This window comes from Morone saxatilis, unplaced genomic scaffold, assembly GCF_004916995.1.
Source record: "Morone saxatilis isolate NCDOM2014 unplaced genomic scaffold, NCSU_SB_2.0 Contig4, whole genome shotgun sequence".
Classification (NCBI taxonomy): Eukaryota; Metazoa; Chordata; class Actinopteri; family Moronidae; genus Morone; species Morone saxatilis.
This window is the reverse complement of record NW_023339984.1, coordinates 1,619,072-1,642,050: the sequence shown is the minus strand read 5'-3', so window position 1 is coordinate 1,642,050 and position 22,979 is coordinate 1,619,072. Positions and strand designations below refer to the sequence as shown.

Sequence of the window (22,979 nt, the reverse complement as noted above, 5' to 3'; positions counted from 1 at the left end):
AATGGTGAATCACATCGCTGTATCTGTCACTATGTTTACCATGTCGTGCAGCCCTCACTGAGATTCTGTCGGAATAAAGACATCAGCCATCACCAGCTATCATCTTTTAATTATCTGCTGAGTTACAATCCTCCAAATGTACAACTCATGACATTTACAACAAACATTTAAGTTTATAGTATTTTTACGCAGTTACTATGGATACATCTCCACTGGCATGTGTCTGTAGAAGAGCACAAATCTGATAAATAACCATTCATACCTTTTTAAAAAAAAAAAAGCGTGGGCCCAGGGGAGGAACACACCGTGGCATGTTAACAGGAGGGGGGGTACAGTGTCTGACATGCTGAGGTGTGCATGTTAGCAGGAATCCCTCTGACTAGAAGAACCACCCGTTGCACATAGAGAGCTGTCCTCTGGAGGGCGCGGTGGTGCAGTGACTGTTGTGTGTCTGCATTCAGTTACCCGTTCTCACTGCCTACCCCAATGAGCACATCCACAACACACCCATACTGCACACCCATACTGCACACACACGCAGGAATGGTGGCTGCTTTATTTCGGACTGTAAAATGGCGCTCCCTGGTTTCCTTACAGAGCACAGCAGGGCTCCAGTGTTGGGAGGTTTTAGGGCACTATTGTGTGTTCTAACAGGACCACGGAGTGAATCTGGATCCTAGGCTGGAGCCCTCTCGGGCCTGCTTTAACTTCTCTTGTTCTTGGCTGCTCTTCATAGTTTACTCTACCATCTCCTGACTGACTATCCAAAAATCGGAAATAATCCTTTGATATTTTCTAGACTTTTACCCACAGTGCAACACACAAGAACTGTATCTGTAGAGATCTGGGTATGCAAAGTGTCAAACAATGATTAGGCAAACTGTGATGCATTGATTGGACTGATGTTGAATAGGCAGTCTTAGCAACCTGTAAGATGGGGAAAGATGAGGGAAAACTACCAGATAGAAAACAAGAAGGTCTCTTTAACTGGAGTCAATACCAACCTTGTTAAATCAAAGACTTTTGGCCATCTTTGATTTCACATTGTTGTTGTTGACTTTAATGGAAGAGACCTTTCTTGTTCAGACTAAAATCATTGTTTTTGTTACTTTGCACCCCCCTGCCATTGAGTCCCTCCATCTTACATGTTGTCAAAAAGGTTGCCTACCATTTGGTGAGTTTGTATTTACAAAAATCTTCCTGTAATCGTTTTGAGGAGCCGCTCAGCGACTGAAATGTCCAACTTCCGAGAGATGGCAGCACAAGACCATGATAATGTCCTGGATCAGGGCCAGCAGGGCTCGCAGAACTGGACTCGACTAACAAAGGTAGGCTTGGCTACAGCCCTGCTCTCCACTATGGTTGATTCTCTCAGTGATTGGGTGGAGCCTCTACCGTTACTGTACAGCTGTTGGAGCAGGTGGAATTAAAAATCTGATAAAATCTACAGATCGTATAGTCTTAAAGAACAAGTGCGAAAAAAAGGGGTGTACAAGACTGGAGGTGTCAGTGGAGGAGGGCGGGCTGTACTTTGTATGCGAGCGGTAGAGAGGTAAAATGAACACTGTCACACCTTCAACAGGACTAAAACATGCACAGTTTCTAGTCAATTTATACTCGAGCTACATGGGACACAACTGGGCACATCATGGATGGCTGCTTTTCTTAGAAATGAAAGAAAAATCACAACAGGAAGGTATTTTTTTGTTCTTTTGTGCACATTTTTCACTGGCGGGTTACCGGCGGATGGTATCACAGCTATGGTCGTAGAAGAGTGTCGTCTCTTATCTATTGCGTTAGGCTGTTTATGGCGCCTCAGCTCCTGTGGAGCTACTTGTAGCAGAAGATGCATGCACAAGTAGAGGTGGGGACCAGGGTTAGACTGATGTAGCTTGTTTAAGAAAAGAAAAAGAAAAAAAGGTGTCTCCACATTGAAGGGGTGTCGGTCTGTAAAGCCTGAAATGAAACCTGCCTCACCCTGCCTTAAGGACCTGCTAACCCACCTAAATAAATCTCATTATGGCTTTCAGAGGAGAGTTTTGGTGTCCCACAGTAGTCTAAAACCAGTTTCAGAGGCTTTTCCACCCTAACAAGCATTCCATTTGCAAATTCTTGTAATTTAAAATAAAACTTCAATTAGGAAATGCTCAGATTTTCTGATCTGTATACAAGTCTTGCAAACTGACATCAGTGTAACCCTGGTGGAGGTGGGCGGGGCAGGGTCGGGGGGAGAGACATGACTGGTATGTCTGGCTGGCAGTTAACGAGACATGGTACCTTGGCACATGACGATGGGGCACTGGAGAGCAGTCATGAGGTGTCATTGGGTGATCAGGTGGTCAGGCAGGCATTGGGTGGGGTTGGGGGGTTGTGGGTGGGGGTTGGACACAGTCATTTAGCTCTGGGCAGTTAATCGCTGCTCTGTGAGCGACGCCTGGTGCGACACCGTTTTGTTTTCGTGAGCCCTCAGCTTGGACACCACGTCGATGAACGCCAGGCTCTGGACTTCTTTGTGGAGAGGCTCTGAAGAGAGGAGACAAACAAAGTTCACCAGTTTCTCATTTTGGCTTTAACTGACAGGGACATCACTCAACTGAAATCCTCCAGTACACAGAAACGCACTGTCTATTGAGTTCACTGTAATGGAACTGACGTGTTTGAGGTGTTTTACCTGCCTGTTTAGTGATTTAGGATTGGATCTACCTTCCCAGTTCTATATGCATAAACACTATTGGTCAGTCAATGTCCTTTTGTCCTGTTCAGCAGCACAGTGGACGTCACTTTACCTGCGCTGTCAGCAGCCCTGCAGGAGACACACTGTGGGATTTTAACTGAACTTTATGAGCAGGACACACACTTTTGCTTTTTCAGCTGTGTGGAATTCTGATAGAGACAGCCGTTAATGGCGGAGAAAATAAAAGTGTGTCCTGCTCGTGTCTCTCTTGCCACCGGGCTGCTGGGGGGCTGTCAACCCAAGACTCACTCACAGTGGAGGCCAGTAGGAGGTTGTATCTCCGTCTAGGCGACACGCTGGGAAATAACTATGTTTTAGCCTTTGACAAAGTTTCTCCTCACTCAATTTCTCAAAATTGTGAGACTGTTCTAAGGGAGTCTGGTAACATTGTAGTCACTCTGTGCTTGTTTACACTGTATTTGAAACTGTCAGGTTTAAACAGGCACTCAGACGCAGTGTAATTAAATAGGAAAACTACTACTAATAATGTGTATATGGTTAAAGCATTTGCAGGCCTCACCTGAGCCCATGACAGCACAGATGAGGATCATAGAGTTGTACTTGATCTCCGGTGCGCTCCTCTCGTCCGACAGCAGCTTGTGGAGCACCGACACCAGGCTGGCTCCAACAAAGTCCTTTTCAGCTGCAACTGAAGTCCAGAGAGAGTCTCAGTGTATTACCACCATGATGGATGTAATGACATGTTCTGGTTCTCTACACTATGTGCTACAGAGCAGAAGAGAGGTTTACTTTGGGATATAATAAATAATTCATGCGGCTTCCATTTTGACGTGGCTCTGGCATTTTTTTCCAGATTAAAAAGATCTACAGATCCTGTGTCAGGCTCTGAAAATCTCCCTGCTCCTGACTGCTCCATTTTGATTCAAAATACCACAATTAAAAAATGTTTGTGTTAAATAAAGAACATACAAACAATTCAGAGTGTAAAACTGTAGATACAAATAAACAATAACTCAATCATAATTCTTGCTCTTACCCAAATCCAGCCCTGCTATGAGACCCAAAGCCACCAGCGCTTCATTCTGCATGATCATATGCTCACTAGTTGCCATGGTAACTAAGTGCTTGACGCCTCCTCCCTGGATCACAGTTCTGACGACTTCCTGAAATCCACAAAGAAAAAGAAATCACTTAACATATCCGTCCTGAGACGTACTTCCAGATAAACAGTAAACGTGTAGGTGGTCTCTTCCTGTGTGCATCCTGTTAATAAAGACCTTACAGTGTTAGGAGAACTGTATGTGCAGCGTTGGGTCTGACCTTGGACTTGCTGTGTCGAATGAGGGCCGACAGAAGCCTGTTGGACTCGCCCATCACTCCTGCGTGATCTTTGGCTTCACACCACTCCACTAGCCTCTCCACCAGCTTCCCGTTGGTTCCCAGCTGGTCTGCAGCTTCAGCTGAACCAACACACAGCACGCAACATTACAGCCGTTAATCCGCTGTCACCAAAGTTCAGCAAAAAGCTTAAGATTTCTGCACTTCATTAGGTTCAGTCTCATTATTTCAAAGAGCTGAGAAGAAAGTTATAGAATAGAAGCAAACACAGACAAGGTACAGCAGCAGTTGGCTGAATCACTCTGATTATGAAGACTTTCTGTATATGAAACCATCTGTCCTGTGTCAACACTTGGGCAGCAGTTACCATATTAGTGTGTCTTTATGAGTCAGAATAGAGGCTGTAAAAAGCTCTTGATTATCAAACCAAAGCTTAAACAGAGCTGAGGGGAAAGGGGAATATCTTTCACAGGAACCGCTGTGTGACCACTCTGGAATTCAGATGTACAGCGTGTTGTCAGGATTATTTTCATGGACTCGGTGCAAAGACAGAAGGGACAGATGATCTCTCTACCTTGTGTATCGATGAGCATGCGTAACGTCCCCAGGAGTTTAAACTGGACGGGAGGCATCTCTGATTGCAAAAACTTCAACACCACATCTGCTACTCCAGCTGAGAGCATCTTGGACTTGTTTACCACTGCAGAGAGGAAACAAGGCAGATTAAAACGCTGTTGTGACTGAAAAACAACAAAGCACATGATTTTCATTGTAGTTTGTGAATGTATTTTATGCCTGCAGGCAAAGCTCTCTTTAATGATCTCCTCAACTGTTTAGTTAAAATGTATTCTTTAACTCAACCTGATTGAGCCTAACACTATTAAACTGTTAGGCCAAACTGTTTCATCGGGTGCATGTGGCCTGTTTGTGGTGAGTATATAAAACAAGCTCTACCAATAGGTAGACATTAATGGTAAAGTATGCTGACATGTCATTTGTTTCTGAATATTGCCATGGAACACAGATGTTAATCTGATTATAATCTGTTGTCAGTATGATCAATCTGATGTTATAATGTAACATGTGTGGTGTGATGATGGCTCACCGGGTATGGCCAGGTTCCGCAGGGCGCTCAGTGCTGCATGCTGTACAGTGACGTTGCCTTCCTCAACGTGCCGGTCCAGCAGCTCCAGAAGCTTCTGCACAATCCCAGTGTCCACCATGTGGATGCAGTTCCCATCTACACACACACAAGTACATACAGTGTTGTGTAACCTGTAATACTGTCACAGAATATTATCGGTAATAGTAATGTTATCATTAAGTCACTTTTACAGATATTTTAAACATACTAAATTATTTTTAATCATACAAAATGTGTCCACCCTCTGTAGATTTATTTTTGTCATCCTCCCTTGACAAGACAAATGTAAAAGTATCAGTACTGTTGTTAGACACAGCTGTTATTTTGCTGCTGCAGTGTCCCACTTTCCTACCATGATAGACATTTTGGTCGACAACTTTCCACTGGGACTCCCTCTCACCGCAATGTGAAGTAAAGCTTACCGTTGCGAGCAAAATTAGCGATGGCCAAAGCCCCGGCGAGCTGCAGCTGATGGTTGTGAGATGGAATCCAGGACAGGACCCTCTGGAAGACACTGCCCTTCCCTCCCTCAAACAGCTTCTGCATGGACTCGTCTACACAACAGAAGACAGACAGGTTATGGACGATGCTAGTCAATAGGTCAGTGACAGCAGGTCCTCACAGATACCTTTTGGTTGTTCTGTGTTTATAAGCAGCTCCCTCACTTATCATAACCCTATATTCCTTCGGGTTCTTACAAGTGTCTGTGAATATTGTCCTCCCACTGTACAGACACCACAATCCACACAAGTTGATGCACTCATCTGACTCACTTCAACAATTACAGTGCTCACAGTTATAAGCTTATTGAGCACAAGCGAGGGCTTTGTGGACCTTTTTGCCCTGTGCGTAGCCTCTCAGGCGGCATTAAGGCATCCCTATCTCCTGCTGGAGCTTACTGATACCCTATTCAGCCTGAGATGAATACTGCAGACACTACTCAGGGCTGAAGCTCTGCCATCGTCTCTGTATTCAGTATTTCAGAAAATATTTTCAAGAAAAAATCATTAAGCCTTAGTTTTACTTACAGTTAATATTCTCCTATAAACACACTAAAATTGGACATCAGAGATAGAGCTGGAAACAGTACTTTTTCTTAAAGGTAAATTGGTAAAAATGCAAATACAAACTTAAAACTGAACCTAACATATTAGTAGGGTTAGTGTATTAACGAGATAAGATTTACATAGCATTTTCTCTCTGTTTGTACTATATATATATATATATATATATATATATATATATTCTGATACTTCATTGAGCCCCCTCACCAACGCCCCTGTAATACAACAGAACTCTTACTGTTGCCTTATATAAAAAGAAGCTAGCCCAGCTATATGAGCCTTACAATCATTTATGATGGTAGAAATGTAAATAGGCAGTTTAGAACATAGTTAGTTTGAACTTTGAAGTACATACATCATATTACTATTATTTTGACAGATGTGTTATTTTTCATGCTTAGTGGGAATGATCATTTTTGGATCACAATTTTAATTTCCATTGAAATAACAATTAAAATCATGATTATGTGAAATTTTAGGGGGTCTGTGTTTTCTTACTCCTTTCTCTTCTCTGGAAAACATGATTTGTAGTCCAGGGCATCTCTGCAGCACTATAGTACTTCATTATAATGTTTGTCACATTTTACCTCTCAATATACTGCAGCTACTGTGATTTGGATATTGCACTTATATTTATATTAATTGTGCAGCCCTACTTGAGATCACAATATCCAAGTAGTTTTTTCAGGTATCTTCCCTTTACTTCAGTATTTATTTTTCTGACCACTATTTATTTTTACTCCTTACACACATATCTGTACTTTCTGCTCCTTACACTTTAAAAACAGGCTCATTACTTTAGTTTGAATGCATTTGAGGGGAACTGTCTTGTTTGTTGTTGTTTGCATCAGTGCACGCCTTCCAAACATCTGAGACCAGCGCATATCACGCCTGACAGACGTAACAAGTTGAAACAGAGAAGAGAGGGAGACTGGGCCCTGTTAGGAGTTTCAGTTAGCTTTGCAAAGAAACAGCTAGAAGAAATGTCCTTCAGAGAGGACTTTTTACTTTGAGGACATTTCAGTAAAGAAAATTATTACCAGAGTATTTTGAATGTTGATTGTGATTAATAATCACAGAATCTGACGCAGTGACTATAAAAAGAGAAACATATCATGTAGTGTCTGTAGGATGAGAACAGAAACAATGTTATCTACCATCTTCCAGTTGATTCATCAAGCACTAAAAGGAACACGTTGACGAATCGTTCCGTAATTGCTCATTAGATGCGTGAAATGTGGCTTTAACATACAAGAATCACGAGCATGAACATCTGGTAAGACGTAATGGCTGCATATAGTCCACTATGTATATTTAGAACACACACTATTCTACTGCAATAAAATATTTACATAAAAAGGTTGAATTATTAATACTCAATACCAGCACTGGACAGAAGAGTGTGCACATATGAGCACAGGTTATATCTGCTGTCCATAAATTAAGTCAATTAGGGGATAATCTTCTCCAGTGAAACCCATTTGGCTGCAGGATCTGTGCTGTGCTGTGATCTAGAGTTTGAAGACAGTATGAATTTTTAATTACTGTTACACAAGGTCCTTTTTAAGTTCAGACTCAGAGGGAATTGGAACATTGGTGCCTGTGCATGCAGTCTGCTCTGAAACTGGATTAATGTGTGTTTTTGAACTCTAATCCATCCTAACCCTATCTGTAAATACATTTTACTGTTAAATATTATTTATGACAGAACAACGTTATTAGGTGTGTGGTATAATTATTCATAATAAAGCATGTACTGGACAAGTCCTGAGGTGTTTACCTCCCAGCAGCAGGAGAACCATGAGGTCAGAGGCAGTCTTGAGCTGGGCGATGTCCTCCTCTCTCTCTCCGTCTACGGTCTGAGCCACCACATCCAGGAGACACTCCACCAAGCCAGCCTCCACCAGCTGCAGCTTAATCACATCTGGCAGGGGAAGCAGGATGAGACGTTTAGAGAGGACCACAGCGAGCAGCCAAGTCTAAAACACACCACTGTTGCAATGCAGTGGTGCATCATGTGATATGGATGCAGTTAGAACACACAGGACTGACCGGACTGCACAGCATATAAAGCATAACAATGGGGTGTTGGTTAGTTAGTGAAGTTTTATTTAAACAGAAAGTCTCATTATCCATCCAAATGTAGACTTTTAACCAAATGTATGCAAGCTTCCATGCACTACTGTGAGGCTAAAATGAGAATTTGAACACATTGAGATAAACAGTTGGTGGCGCAAATTCAGTCAGGTGCCATTGAACCATTGCAGAAGAGGGAGCAACAAGGTGAGGATGTAACTGAAAATTTATCAGCAACAATTATGATAACCAATCATTGTTTTTAGGCTTTTTTTTTTTTTTTAAATCATAGGTTACACCTTGTCATATGTGAATATTATCTAACATTTGTCATTAAACTTCTGTATTATCCCTGTTTTACCACCACACCTGTGACTTTTCCACAGAATTAGTGTTCAGTCTAGAAGCATAATGGACAACATGGAGTGTGACAAATATAAGAGATGGAGAGAGAGCAAGGTTTCTCTAGAGTAAGAGTTAAGTAGGACGTTGTCCTGGTGACTGACAATGTAGGAGCACCCAGTGTGCCTGGAATGGTTATAACAACAGGCAGTAAGATGTTCTCTCTGCTGCTGAAACACACACACACACGCTGACATGTTTGAAAAAGAGCAGCTGAGCAAATGCAGGAGCTGTCTGCCATGACTGTGCAGTTAGCAGCTAGCCTGGAAAGCATGACTCACACTCAGGATAATTTACTACAGAGTTGGTGGACATGATTTTCATCTAAAGGCATGAGAGCACTGCAGTCTCTTACTCTTTTGTGTTTTAATCTCTAGACGCTCCATACAGTGGATAATGGCCTTTTGTAGAACATAATAATGGTAAAAAAAATTAAATAAAAAAGATCAAAGAAATATTACCATTTTCTGCCAGTGGAGCTAGAACCTCAAAAATCATTTCCTTTTTCTCGTGCTCCGTCTGCTTCTGGAATAGACGCACCAGCTCCTCTGCGATATTGGTGGAGGCAAATTGCTCTTTGCTGGACTCTGAAAATAGCAGAGGAGTATCACAGGCATGCCATGAAAGAGAAGAAATCCTCTCCTCGACACAGACATCTCATGTGCATTCCATTTAGGTTAACAGTTAGTCTGCGTATGGGTGAAGGCCTTTCTAGGCCCTGCAGTAGGAACAGTGAACCACGTTTCATTTTATTTGGTCCAACTGAAATTACAATTAAGTCGAAACTCATGTCACAATGATTCTTAAATCTAGTCATATTTTGTTTGTTGCAGACAGACAAGAGTTTAGTGACAGTTGTGTTGAAGATTTAGCATGTGGCAGTGCAGTGTGCAGAGCTGCTCTGCATGTTGTGGCAGAAAAAAACATGCGATTCAGTTTCAGTATGATTTCACATCTCTTTTTGTTTATTTTAGCTTTAAGCCTAATATTCTGTTACGACAACTGATTCTGTTCTGAGACCAAAGAGATATAAGTTGGGAATATTCCATCTGGAACAATACAGACTATATAAACACAAATCATTATTCTTGGAAAACTGGTTTGACCCTGGAATGGTGGTCGTACTACCACTGGATCCTGCTGTTACTATTGGTTGTATGTTTCTTCTCTAAACAGAATAACTGTGATGTACATGCCTTATTTCAGAAAGAAGTGGTCTTCTACTGGAATGACCTCTAACCAGACCTGGACTGGAGGAAAATATGGTGTCTACCTTCTAAATATTTTATTTCAATAAGGTCAAGTAGGGGTCTTTTAAAATAATTAATTGCTTTTATCCCTCCAAGTTATATTTGCAAAGACAGAAAAATGATATTGATGTAAGGTTCACATTTTGTCAACCTGCTCCAGAAGATTTATGACATTTATTTTTCCCCTTTCTTGTTCTTTTTGAAAATATATTTGTCCTTTTATTTCCCCGTATATTCTTTCTGATTTTATCCTTTCATATGAAAATCTTCGATCCTTGTTGCAAAATCACACATCCATAAAACAAACGTTTCAAATTATAAACCATATTTTTTACATTTTGAAAGGGGAATCTGACAATATATTATATTACTACCATACATAAAATAAGAACGAAATATAAACTTTACATTTATTTATGTTAATTCTATTCAACTGTCCTAAACCAACAGTTTTAAACACACACATCTCCACACAGACCATGGTGAGCTGATTCTGGCAGACCAAACTGACAACAGCAGATAAAGTTGAACAGCTCTAGGTAAGCCATTAATGACACTGCTCACCATTTTGGCATGGTTGGTAGGTTTGTTATACTCACCGAGCTCAGCCAAATTCCCAAAGGCAATTAAACACATTTCTGTCAGGGCAGTGTTGTGGGAATGGATGCCTAGCAGCTTCACCAGAGTGGGAATCACACCCATATTGATCAGCTGGGCTTGTAAGGAATCTGCAAAAAACAAACACACAGAAAGACGGGCAGTCGATCCGTTGTTCTAAACGTAAGCTGAGGAGATCAAGAGAGGCATTTGCTAATTTGCTAAACTTAATTAAACTGTGAGAATTTGTATAAATCACTTTCCTTCGCTTCCATGAAAAGTTAATACTTTTAAGGGACATTAAAGTGAGACTATGGCACTTATGAAATAACACATTATTCCCCTTAAAAATGAAAAGTTAACTAACCAGCAATATAAGAAACCTTTAATCAATACAATACAATAACTACAGCATTAAAGCCTGGTCACACCATAGAGTGGTACAGCAACAATAATCTGGCAAACAAATGCAGTGATTCTCTCTCTTTTCTCTTTACTGTTCTGTCTACTCCTCGACTCCTTCATAGTTTTTTTTCAAAAGATGTATTTATGCCATTAATCGCAATCACGATTTTGGCTTCCCATAATTAATCGTACGTGATCATCTAAGACATTTCTGTTTAAAATGCTCAGCTCATAAAAAACTCAAGCACTTCCTAAACAACCAGCCACTAGCTGATAAGCTACGACAGCTTCCTCCATTCTGGATTATGTGGCTCTCTATCCCCCCAAAGTTCAGCATGCTTATGATAAAAAATAGCAGTTTTACTTTGCCCCGTAAGTGAATCCACTAATCGAGGTAATTCCACTGTAATTAACAGAAATCACTGCAAAATTGCAGGCCGTTTAAAATGCTGGTGTGACCAGGCCTTTGCTTAGTCTGTTACGACCAGTGGCTTAAAGTGGTTAAAGTATTCAGTCTGTCCTCTGCTTGTGCTACAGTTACACTAGGTTTAGCATTCATCATTATCATGTTATTAGAATTTTGAATTTGGCTGCTTAAACTGGGTATTCACACTGCCTTAGGTGTATCTGGACACTAATACAGATACTACAATTCTTGACACAGGGCTGAGTATACAGTTACAGTATACAACACGGCTGGGGTTAGGTCAATCACAACAACAATTAAACCCTTAAAATGGTGAATTATTATTTAATGCTGGTTTAACAAACCTGCTTAAATAGTAATTCAGCCACAACCTGGTGTCAAGGCCCTCTCTATGACAGTAGTGAGTGTTAGAAGCAGCCAGCCAAGTAAATTCCACAATCCCAAAACCTTAAAAGAAGTGTAGATGCATTTGCCATTTGATGGCAAGTAGTGGTACAGCTATTAGACGCACCTGGAGAGCAAAAAGAAAGGATTTAGATTTTATACAAAAACCAGACTGAATGAATGAATGGTGGAGGAAGACACGAGTGGATGAGCAGAACAGGAGCGAAAAGAAGAGAGTCTGATTAAAATTCTTAAGAACGTACCAGGACAATCTTAACCCTTAAAGCCAAGTAAAAGTAAGAAGTAGAAAAAGCCAACGAAACAGAAGCTACATGTGTACAATAATTTAGCTTCTACAGAGAATTTTACATTGTGTGCCCTGAAATCAGACAGAATGGAAAACCTGATGAATGGCTTTCATGACACAAAAGTGCTGTTCTTCCAGTGCAAATGAAGCTAAAGCTTTCTGAGTATTTTGGAAAGGCAGGTGCCGAAGGGATGGAAAAAAGCCATTATGAGCCCACTACATAATTTCTCGGACGACTTTTTGAGTACTTTTTGTTCCTATTGTTTGAAATTAATCCCACTGATGTATTTCTACTAACTGATACAACTACTTGCTGTTCTATGGACCTTGACATAAAGAGAAATGATATGTGCTATTGGGTTAAACAAATAAACTTGACTTGAGGGCAAAAAGCAAAATACTTAATATTTCAAGTATGGTCTCATCTAGTGTTTACAATATGTACAGTGAGGAATCACTGTTAATCTGTCAATTATATATTAATTAAAACACGATGGTTGATTTTATTAGCACACAAGGAGCAATCCATGCTATGTGGTTATCAAAATAATTCAATAAATAAGTAAATAAACACAATTTTGAGCTATTTTGTCATAACCTCATACACCACAGTGGATTATCCCACATAGCTAGATAGTGACTATATTTTCATCACTGGCAAATTCATAATTGATTTTACTTCATTTATTACAGAAAAGTATAGATCCAATTCAAAAATGCTTATGATAAAATATAAATATTGACAAATACCTTTTTTAAACTCAGCAATATCTATATATGTAAGACTCCTCATTAGGAATTATATGTGTACTGTAAATATTTGAATTCCATGGTTGTCACAGGAATATCTTAAATATGCTTGTGTCTTTTTCTTAAGAGATTGCTTTTAACTGACGCAGCTGATTCAGTGTTAGTAAGTGGGGAGGTGTATCAACATTAAATGGGTATGAAGAGTCAGCGAGACGCTGAAAGCTGCAGAAAGCCACAAAAACTCATCCATTCTGTTAGCGCAACCGAAAGCTCCCATCACCCAGCCAAAGAGATGAAACCATCATCCACTGCCAAAAGACACCTTGGCAGGAGGTCTGAGTCTGTCAGATCACATACGCACTGCTCTCAACAAGCCTCGTTATCACAAAGACACAAACTGCAGCATAGTCCAGAAAAAAGATGTATGAAGGGACACAGCGGAGGGTAAATTCACCTTTTTCAACTGATAAAGACCTGTCATGTCACATCATGTCCATTTACAGTTAGGCAATAATGGAGATACATTATGAAGAGACATATGGAAGAGAAAGCTTACTGTATGTAAACTGGGATAACAGAAAAAACTACAACCTTTCATTTTTCATCGACCTCTTTTAAAAAATAGGATATATTTTTGTTTAAAATCTGTACAAAGCTAAAGAGATAAGGATTACTTTTTACAACTACTTTTTCCTACTAGATTGTTGTATAAATATATTTTCATAATCATACATTCAGAATCAGAATTTCATTCATTACATATTCACTCCATTTCAAGAGTGAGAAGACTGATATTAACCTCATGTCTGTGTGACAAGTACAGAGCTAGAGTCAGGATGGGGTTAGCCTAGCTTAGCTTAAAAAGTAGAAGCTGGGCTCTATCACAAGTACAAAAATACACCCACTGAACACTTTTAAGCATCTCATTTGTTTAACCTGTACATGAACAGAAACGTAACCAGAGTATAACGCCATGCTAGCAGATCTTTGAGGCTGTACTTAGGCATAGCTGTGCTTTGAGCTAAAGGCATCTTGAGAATGATGACATTCTTTCGATAGCAATGCTAACATGTTGAAGTTCAGCAGATAATGTTTACTAGAGTGGGCAGCAACATTTGCTAATAAGCACTAAACACAAAATACAGAGGAGTCTGATGGGGATGTTATTGCTTTTGCAGGTATTTGGTCATAAACCAAAGTATTGAACAAACACAGATTATGACCTGATGATGGGGCTAGATGAAGAGTCCGACGATCACCAAAGTTATTACAATGACCCGTCCTAAGTCCCGCCCCTTTTATGCTCTATGCTCCAATAACAGTTGTGCAAGCCTCAGTACGAACCTCAGTCAACTTCCTCCTTTCCTGTACTTAGATATGCTATATGCTAGGCTAATCTATGTTGAAAAGATAACTACATTCTGAAGAAGGTTAAAAGATAAAAGTGACACATACATACACCGATCAGCCTTAACATTGTGACCACCTGGGCACCCTGGTGGTCATCATGTTCTGCAGCTCCATACCAACAAACTGTGATGCTCTGTGTGTTCTGAAACCTTTCTTTTAGAACCAGCATTAACTGTTTCAGCAGTTGAGCTACCAGTAGCTTGTCTGTTGGATCGACACAAGTTTGCCCAGCCTTCACTCCCCACATGCATCAATGAGCTTTGGTCACCCATGACCCTGTCTCCTGTCATTGGCTAACTTAATATGTGACTATATTGTTTTTATCTTTTAACCATTTCAAAAGGGTTTTCTTTTCAACATAGATTAGCCTAGCATATAGCATATCTAAGGACAGGAAAGGAGGAATTTGACTGAGGTTCGGACCAAGGTTCCACTGGCAACCAGGCTTGCTCAACTGTTATTGTAGTATAGAGCAAAAGGTCCGGGACTTAAGAAGGGTCAATTCATCCTGAAGGAAAGATGAAGGTTTCAACCAAATTTCATGGCAATCCATCTGACAATTTAGGTATTTTAGTCTGGGCAAAAGTGGAGGACAAATAGACCAATGCTGTCAAGCCTAGAGCTATGTTACTACTAGTATGACTTTAAAGCAAGGAGAGGAACTAGCTAATGAATATGATCTACCTGCTGAGTCTAATAACAATACAAACTTGCAATAGTCAGTTAGAGGGAAAAAGGGTACTGGTACTATGAAAGCTTACTGTTAGCAAATATGAGTAACTGCAGATTACCTCAGAGGTGAAGTTGGAAAAGCAAAAGAGAGCATGGTAGAAAGATCAAGAGAAAGTTAAGGCCAAGAAAGAAAAGCACAGAATCTTCTGGTTCAGTTCAACACTACTATTCCCTTCACAAAAAATAACGTGACATCGTCTGTGTATAAGAAATAGAACATCCGCTCATTAGGTGAGATTAGTTAACAGTTGTTCTTGGGGGAAGATGGTCATTACCATTATCATTGCTATAGTTCATCAGCATGCCACAAAAGACAGTCAAGAGCTTCTCATTTTCCGGCTCAGTATTTTGGGAGAGGGATTTAATGTGTTCAGCTACTATCTGAGCCCCTCCTGCCAGGTCAACTGCACTCCTGCCCTCATCTGCAAAACAAAGAGGCCAGGACACAAATCAACCACAAAGCAAAGAAATAAAACTAAAGTAAAGAAAAATAACCACAACCTGGAAAATACATATGAAAGCAATGTTAATAAGCAGTAGAAAACATACAAATCAATTCAAACTAAGGCTATAAAACAGTCACAAAGCTGAATAAAAGTGTAAAGGAAACAATTATGACCACAACTATATGACATCAAATAAATCCAAGTTTAGGTCCTGTGTGTGGTGAATAGGGATTCACATATGGTTCATAGTCCATCTGATAAAGGCTTTTCATTATTCAAATCCATTAAAGAACCTCGTTGGATTTCTTCAATGCCACATTTGACACTGTTGGTCATAATTAATCCCTTTTCTTATACAATTACTTTCCAGAGCATGTGTGGCAACAGAATAAAGCTAAAGCTTTCCCTGCGCAGTTTACTAATTACATTTATTCTGTTGCAGCCAAGAATTAAAGATCAACACAATCAACAACAGCAAAATCAAAAACAGAAAAGAAGCTTGAACACACAGACCACTGACAATGGATACGTTTGGCAAAATCAAGCCTTTGTGTCCATTTCCAGACATGCCTTTGAAGACCAGTACACTTTACCTTTGAGAAACAATAAATGCACAGTAGTGATGATTGTCTCTCTGGGAGGGCTTTGTCTGGTAGAAAAGCTGCCAAAGGAAGCGTTACATGAGTCAGCCTTCTCAGTATCAGTGCGTTTGCTACTTCCATTCACTCGTGGCAGCATGCCACGCCTGAACTCTCAGCAACATGCCAGTGCCATGCGCATATATTTCCTGTTTCTGTTCTGTTCACATGAAGCTGCTGTTGATACTGACTCAGAAATGTGAATGCAGTGATTGTGAAATAGGATTTAAGAGATATTCAAGTGACAGTCCCAGTAGGAATTTGAGTAGAGTGGCTTGTTCTAAGATGGGCTTGCTTTAAGGGTTAGATTTTAGCTATGGCTAGTCCTTAGCTATCACAAAGTTATTAGCCTAGGTGACAGTTGCTTGCTATAATCTGTGGCACAACAGGTTAAAACAGCACCGCCAATGGAAAGTGGCATTAACCAATATTATTTCTGCCTTAATGTCTGTTAGTTATGTCCACGGGATAGAAGACCTTGGGGAAAGTGAACAACATAATAATGTGTTTGACTAATTCAAGGGCCAATTCTCTTATTTTGAGTTCTTTGAGCACTTAAATTTGGTCTTGGTTTGAAAGTCTGAGAGAAACACCGAAAGGTTTGTCAAAGTTTGTGTTGGGTTTGTGTTGCAAGGACACATCGGCAAACAGACATACAACTACAGTGTGGTATATTTATTTTATAATTATCCATAACAACAGTGCCCTCGAGTATCTCAACTAGAGCCTGACCGATTCATTGGCCCGAGGTTGTCCATCCAGTCTTTATGTGCTGTGTGGACTGTGCTGTGCCTCTCAGGTGTCGGGGCAGTTGATAAAACCATCAAATCATTGTACAACCTGAGCAAGAGCTGGGTTTGTTTTCTCTGAAGTAACTCAAAAAGTCTGGCGGTTGTTGGACTCTGCAAAGGACAGCATCAACCTGTGAAATCCAGGGTGTACTGGGACGGTTTGAGTGTGAAACGGCTTGGATGAAGGTCAGCACCCCTAAGTCTGACGCCATGCTACTCTGCCAAAAAACAGTGGATTGTTCACTCTGGCAATCCAAAACAAGCTGATGTCCCAAGTGAAACAGTTGTAGTATCTTGGGATCCAGTTTACAAGTGAGCTTTATAAAGTAAGCTGAACATGAAGTTGAAACTCTCGGTTCACCTCTACTATGGTCATGGGGGGTTGTGACTGACAATTTTTGTAATGTCATAAAACGGACAACCAGACAATCATACAACCACTCCCATACCTTTAAATGTGTATTGTTGACTACGACACCACCTTCAAGTACATAATGTCCCTAAGTGTGCGCTGTTATCCCCATTTCTACCATTCATTGCATCAAGACTACAAAGACAAGCAAAATAATTCCTGGAGGGAGACTGGGGAGGCAGTGGGATGCAGTCAGGAGGATGAAGTCTGAATATACACTACATTCAAGATTCAGACTTAATAATATTTAAAAAACATTTAAAAATATTGTGAGATAAATATAACTTGACTAAATGATCTGAATGTTAAGGCCTTTGAATCATTAAAACATCATATTACAGTAATATTTTACAAATGACATATGCTACAAATCACAGCTCTTTCAAATGTGGCTATTCAGCCAGCATACTGTACATAACAGAGCAGTACAGTTGAAGCAATTTTCAATAGATCCTCCTCACCTATTTATTAAAGCACCTGAGCCAACATCTCCCATATTAAATTGTGTTTCTTTAAGGTGGTGAGCAGCTGCTTCCCCGCACTCTCCCAGTGCGTCTATCATAAAACCATGCCAGCTTACCGAGACCCCCTCCACTCAAACAAATGTCACATCCCACTAGATTCCACAGATGCCCAGCTTTTCAACAAGAGGAGAAACTATGCACCAGAACTGACAGCTGTGATTAAAGCCTCTAAAGCTGGCGGCAAAATCAGGCTTAAACTCGGCTGCTCTTCCCTGAGGTCAGTACTCAAATACTCCACTGGTACATTCACTAATGAAATTTCGTAGAGCACATGTCTCAAAGGTGCCAAGTGTCACATTTTCAAACACAATCATTTTATTGTCAGATAAACAGATATCTTAGTTTTTAGGCTGCATGTCACACATGATTCTTAAAACTAAGAGTACATTTACCATGGCCCCTTCCTTTATTCCAACTTCAAACACAGAATAAGCAAATTCATGTGTTACGTGCATTAATATATATATATATACAGTATATATTATAGTACTATATAGTATATATATATATAAATAAATGTAGGTGGTCCATCAGCCATGTCCAGTTATATTGTTACTTCATATGCAACTTGAAGCCTTTTACCTGCAAATGAGCATGTACATGAAGGTTTAGAACAGGAACTCATTATGTGCAACACATTTGCACAGTAATATTTTATCTATGCCTCTGCATTGCATGTTGTATTGTCTTTGTGAATATATAATTGTGAGTTGTGTGTTAAGTGGTGTTGATTTGCATTGCATGGTACTGTCACTGTGTGTTTTTCATGTGGACTACATTAATACAGAAGCTAATGTGGTTCCAAATAAACGATTAGCCTCAATGTAAGAGGAAATTCAACTCAAGTGTTCCAATACTTAACAGACAGCGAGGCAACTGTCGAGTCCTCTGCGAATGCAGTATTTCCCTGCATGCAATGCTATAACCCTGTTAAAGGTCCGGGTGGATGAAACACATGGTTAAACATCAAAGCTTTGTCTACTGTAGCCCAAAAGCTGCATCATTTTTACGACTTACTTTCTATTGGCAGTGTGGTGGTGATGACAAGGCTCATGAGGGATTCAGTGTTCCCTAAGCAAAGCAAACTCCTACTTACGGCTGTCATAACAGATGTTGCCAAGAGCTCGGCCAGTCTGCAGTAAAACCTCCTGGTCGGTGGAGTTTAACAGCTGAATTAGAGGAGGGATGAGGCCGGCTTCAACGCAGGGACTCCGCATGAACTCTGAGAGAGGGAAAGTTGTTGGATAACAGGTCAGTATAAAACTTCCTTAAGCGAAACTCACTTAAGGAAGTTAGGAGTGTCTTTGCTACATTACTCACATTTTTCCTACAACTGTAGTGATAGTATCTGTTGAAAATGTAGGGGGGCTACATGATCAAGACATGCAGTGCATTGACCAAACAAAGAAACTGAAAATCAACAAGTAAAAACATCAAGGAACAATCAATATAATCTATTCCTCCTAAGCATGCTTGAAAGCAAACAAGTGAAAAGAAACAAGGAGAAAATCTGACATTGCTGTGACATAACTCATACTTTCCTCAAACATCTATAAACATCTAAAGTCACTAGATTTATGATTCAAGTCTGTCCTGAGTTCACATAACCTCATCCTGATCTTGATAGTTACCCACCCAACAGTCTCAGAACCCATCAGCTATCCGACAATAGCCTCTGTGGGCAATGGGCAATGTTTTGGGGCTTCTTGTGTAGCCAGCGAATATCCAGATAACAGAACAAGACTTCCTCTTCTGTGCATCGTCATGGTCTACAATCAAATAGCCGAAGCATGCATGCACTGTTACCTGCATGCAACTAAAGCTTGCTCAAGCATGACTGGTCAATGGAAATGGAAAACAGACTGTTTCCAATACCAAAATCGTGTCCCTTCCCTCCAGATTGAGCATTCATATGTAGATAGAGACAACCCACCCAGCTAATGTGTAATGCTTTTTAACAAACGTTAAAAAAGGGATGAGGAAGACAAAAGATGAGGTGATTACCCGATGCTGTCAAAGAGACAGTTTACAATTCCTACTTAAGCTCAGAGTCACCATGTTCTCACCAGTGACCCTGCTGTAATCATACTGGATCATCTGGGTTTAAGTGCTAATGAGACACTATTCTGTGTTGTGGTGGTGATTTATGCTAATTAGCCAAATATGTTTTTACATTAAAGCTTGCCTGGTGCAGCTTTAAACAATCCAGTCAGTTCAAACTGTTACCCAGAAAGGGAGTTGTCTTTAGCCCAGCAGTCACTTGGCTGCTCGCAGACATTTCCGGAAGCAGTGACAGATAAATGCCAGCGGGTTGTTGCCAAGCTTGGCAAACTGCTGGGGAGTGATCATTAGCTGCAGTCTTGCAAGCTGCTAAAAACCCATTCATTATCCTAACCTTTTCTTGCCCCAAGTTCTATTCATGTCTGCTTTTTTCCTACTTTAAAAGCTTCTCCTGTGCTCACACAGAGGCATTATGGAAAATGGAAGCTCTCTGACACTGCACTTATGCAAGGTTTTGAGTCCTCACACAATAACCTCACAGTCAGTGACAGCTTAGCTCTGAAATGACAAGGAGGACTGTTAACACTAGCCCTAGTCTGAAATGGCCTGTCAATCATATTACATGTTGCTGTTTTATCCCTCAAATATTTTAATTATAGAAATTATAGAAATAATGTGCTCATGAAGAAAACATACAAACAAAAAGGATGAGAGCAAGAAAGTGTAAAAATGTAATACTGACGAATGGAGGAACAGAAAGTCAAGATGTTCCTGGGTGGATGGGCTTGGAAACCGAACCTCACCATTTTTGGCCACCTCAGCTATGATGTTGGCTACTTTAGGGGTGCATGAAGACTGGGGGTTTAGCAGGGTGGGGAGCAGGGGAAGGACGCCCATCTCTTGGATCTTCACACTGGCCTCGGTGTCTGCCGGAGAGAATGGATTTTAAATCACAGGAGCAGAAATATGAGTACAAAGTGCCTAAATATTCTCAGTATCAATCAATGTAACATCACAGTATGTGACATTAGTCACCTGCTAACATCATTAAGTAGTTTTCACACATGCCATTGTACCTATTTTCATTGTAAATGAATGCATTAAACAAATATTTAAATATTTATTTATTTTTCTACATCAACACAGGAACAAACATTTTTAATAAGGATTCTAATTACCAATACCAATATATCTGTAATGTTGGTCCGCCAGTCTACCACTTTGGTCCGGACTGAAACATCAGGATAAACTGAAACAACGTTGTCTAAGACTTTACTTTATGAACAAATACCTGCAAAATGAATGACATTCCCGCCACCCTCAGCTGTACTTTTTGTGTTTGTTGCTAATTAGGAAATGTTAGCATGCTAACATGCTATACTCATGGTGATCACTGTTCACCATCAAGGCTAATTATACTTTGTCAGAATCTTAGTATTATGATTGTGAGCATGTTAGCATGCCAACTTTGGCATTTACAACAGAACAAAATACAGGCACCATTTTGTATTGACGTCCCAAAGAAACCCCCTACTATTGTCAGCTTTTGTCTGGGACTGGCCCAGATGACACAGTGTACGATGGCATTTATTGGGCTGTCCATCAAAAACTCTCAACATGATATGAAACAATAAATGACTATTAGACTGACCCAATATAATGGCACAGGTTTAGAACCAGTAATGACTGCAGTTTAGAACAGATCAGCTAGGGGAGATTTGCTCATTCAGCAGTGAGAGGTCAAACACTGTCACACTGGGCAGCTTCAGGCCGACACCAGCAGCCACAGCTGTCAATGGCCCATTACAGTATATATTTACATTTCTTATATGAGAGTAATTCAGATATGATTTATCAAACAGCAGGCCACAGTAATCAAATAGAAAATGTTACAGAAATGCCACTAGGTCCAGAGTGGGCAGAATGAGAGACTTTTCTGGAAACCTTAGAAAAGGAGGTAATGAATATAAAACACACTAAATCACGCTCTACTCACTGTTGTTGGCGAGTGCTTTCAGCAGGCAGTCCAGGCAGCTCTCCACGCTGTCAGTGGCGCTGTCTGTAGACGCTAGCTTCAGCTTCTCCAGGGCTTCACTTAGGTTGTCTGAAAACACAAACATTTAATCAACAAAAGCTGAAAGGTTTTTCATTTAGGGAGATGATAGTGATGAGCTGAAGACAGCACAGGGGGAAAGAGAGCCACCAACAATCTGGTGTGAGTCAGTCCTAGCGTATTGGGCTGCAAAGCACGTTAAGCATTGGTCCAGATAGCACAGACCCATGGTAGGAATTATTGCCCGTTTGTTTTCACACATGATAATCATTTTGAAATGTAGAGCTGGAAGAACAGAACAAATGTTTTAAGGTAGACCACAATTCAAACACCCGCAGCAAATGTACCAAACCGCTAGGAAAAACTAGGGCTGCTCAATTAAATTACATATTATTATTACATAATAAGTCCCAAAATGGCCAAGTGCAATATGAGAATCACAGAAGCAGCAATTTTCTGATAAAGGAAAAATGTGCAACCAAACAGCTGTATAATGAATAATGAAGTACTGTATTGTGAAGAGATATCCTGGACTACATTCCTTTAGTACACACTACACACAATTTTAAATCATCATGATAGTTTTACATCTCTTTTTTTATATTAATAATTGTGCAAAAACAATCAATAAATTCAAAGTCAAAATAATCACAATATCAATATCTACCAGCCCTAGGAAAAGCCTCTCCAACTGAGCCAGTGTGAAAGAGGTGTGCCAAATAATATTCCAGCATCTTCTGTAGCTCTGTGACAGACTGGCAACATGTCCAATGTGTGCTGGGACACGGTCCAACACTCTGGATGGACTATCTTCTATCTCTAGTCCTTCAAGACTTTACATTTGATATTAATTTGCCACCAGCCACAAATGAACATCACATTTTAATCTACTATCTAATCTTTTACTCTGTTAACTGTTGGAGTTATGACTGTGAATTACCGTTTCTGCCAGTGAGGAAATAAATGCACATTGTTCTACAGAGATGGCTTTTTATATTCCCATCACACAGTAGGGAACATGCTTTCATGTTTTCAGAAGATTTGAAGACCAGTGCCTCTCTGCAGCACTACAGTACTTCATTATAATGCTGTTTGTCACACAGTTTACTGTTAACAAAAAACTGCAGCTTCTC

General features: G+C 40.2%; 1 protein-coding gene across 4 annotated transcripts in view; it reads right to left on the bottom strand.

The window, feature by feature from the left end:
* Positions 1-89: 89 nt before the first annotated feature.
* The window catches only part of rap1gds1 (RAP1, GTP-GDP dissociation stimulator 1), a 28,787-nt gene continuing 5,897 nt past the window's right edge, over positions 90-22,979 (bottom strand). Inside the window, exons 2-15 of one of the 4 annotated variants that reach the window (XM_035675494.1) lie at positions 21,790-21,897; positions 20,597-20,719; positions 18,889-19,014; positions 15,257-15,403; positions 10,569-10,697; positions 9,181-9,306; positions 8,022-8,165; positions 5,600-5,731; positions 5,139-5,273; positions 4,608-4,733; positions 4,016-4,155; positions 3,732-3,858; positions 3,255-3,383; positions 90-2,523 (exon numbers count right to left, since the gene is read on the bottom strand). In XM_035675494.1, coding sequence (XP_035531387.1) covers positions 2,396-2,523; positions 3,255-3,383; positions 3,732-3,858; positions 4,016-4,155; positions 4,608-4,733; positions 5,139-5,273; positions 5,600-5,731; positions 8,022-8,165; positions 9,181-9,306; positions 10,569-10,697; positions 15,257-15,403; positions 18,889-19,014; positions 20,597-20,719; positions 21,790-21,897 — 1,820 coding nt within the window. In that variant the 3' untranslated portion in view covers positions 90-2,395. Of the gene's footprint in view, positions 2,524-3,254; positions 3,384-3,731; positions 3,859-4,015; positions 4,156-4,607; positions 4,734-5,138; positions 5,274-5,599; positions 5,732-8,021; positions 8,166-9,180; positions 9,307-10,568; positions 10,698-15,256; positions 15,404-18,888; positions 19,015-20,535; positions 20,720-21,789; positions 21,898-22,979 lie in introns of those variants that run through there. The other 3 variants (XM_035675495.1, XM_035675496.1, XM_035675497.1) reach the window with 3 other exon arrangements.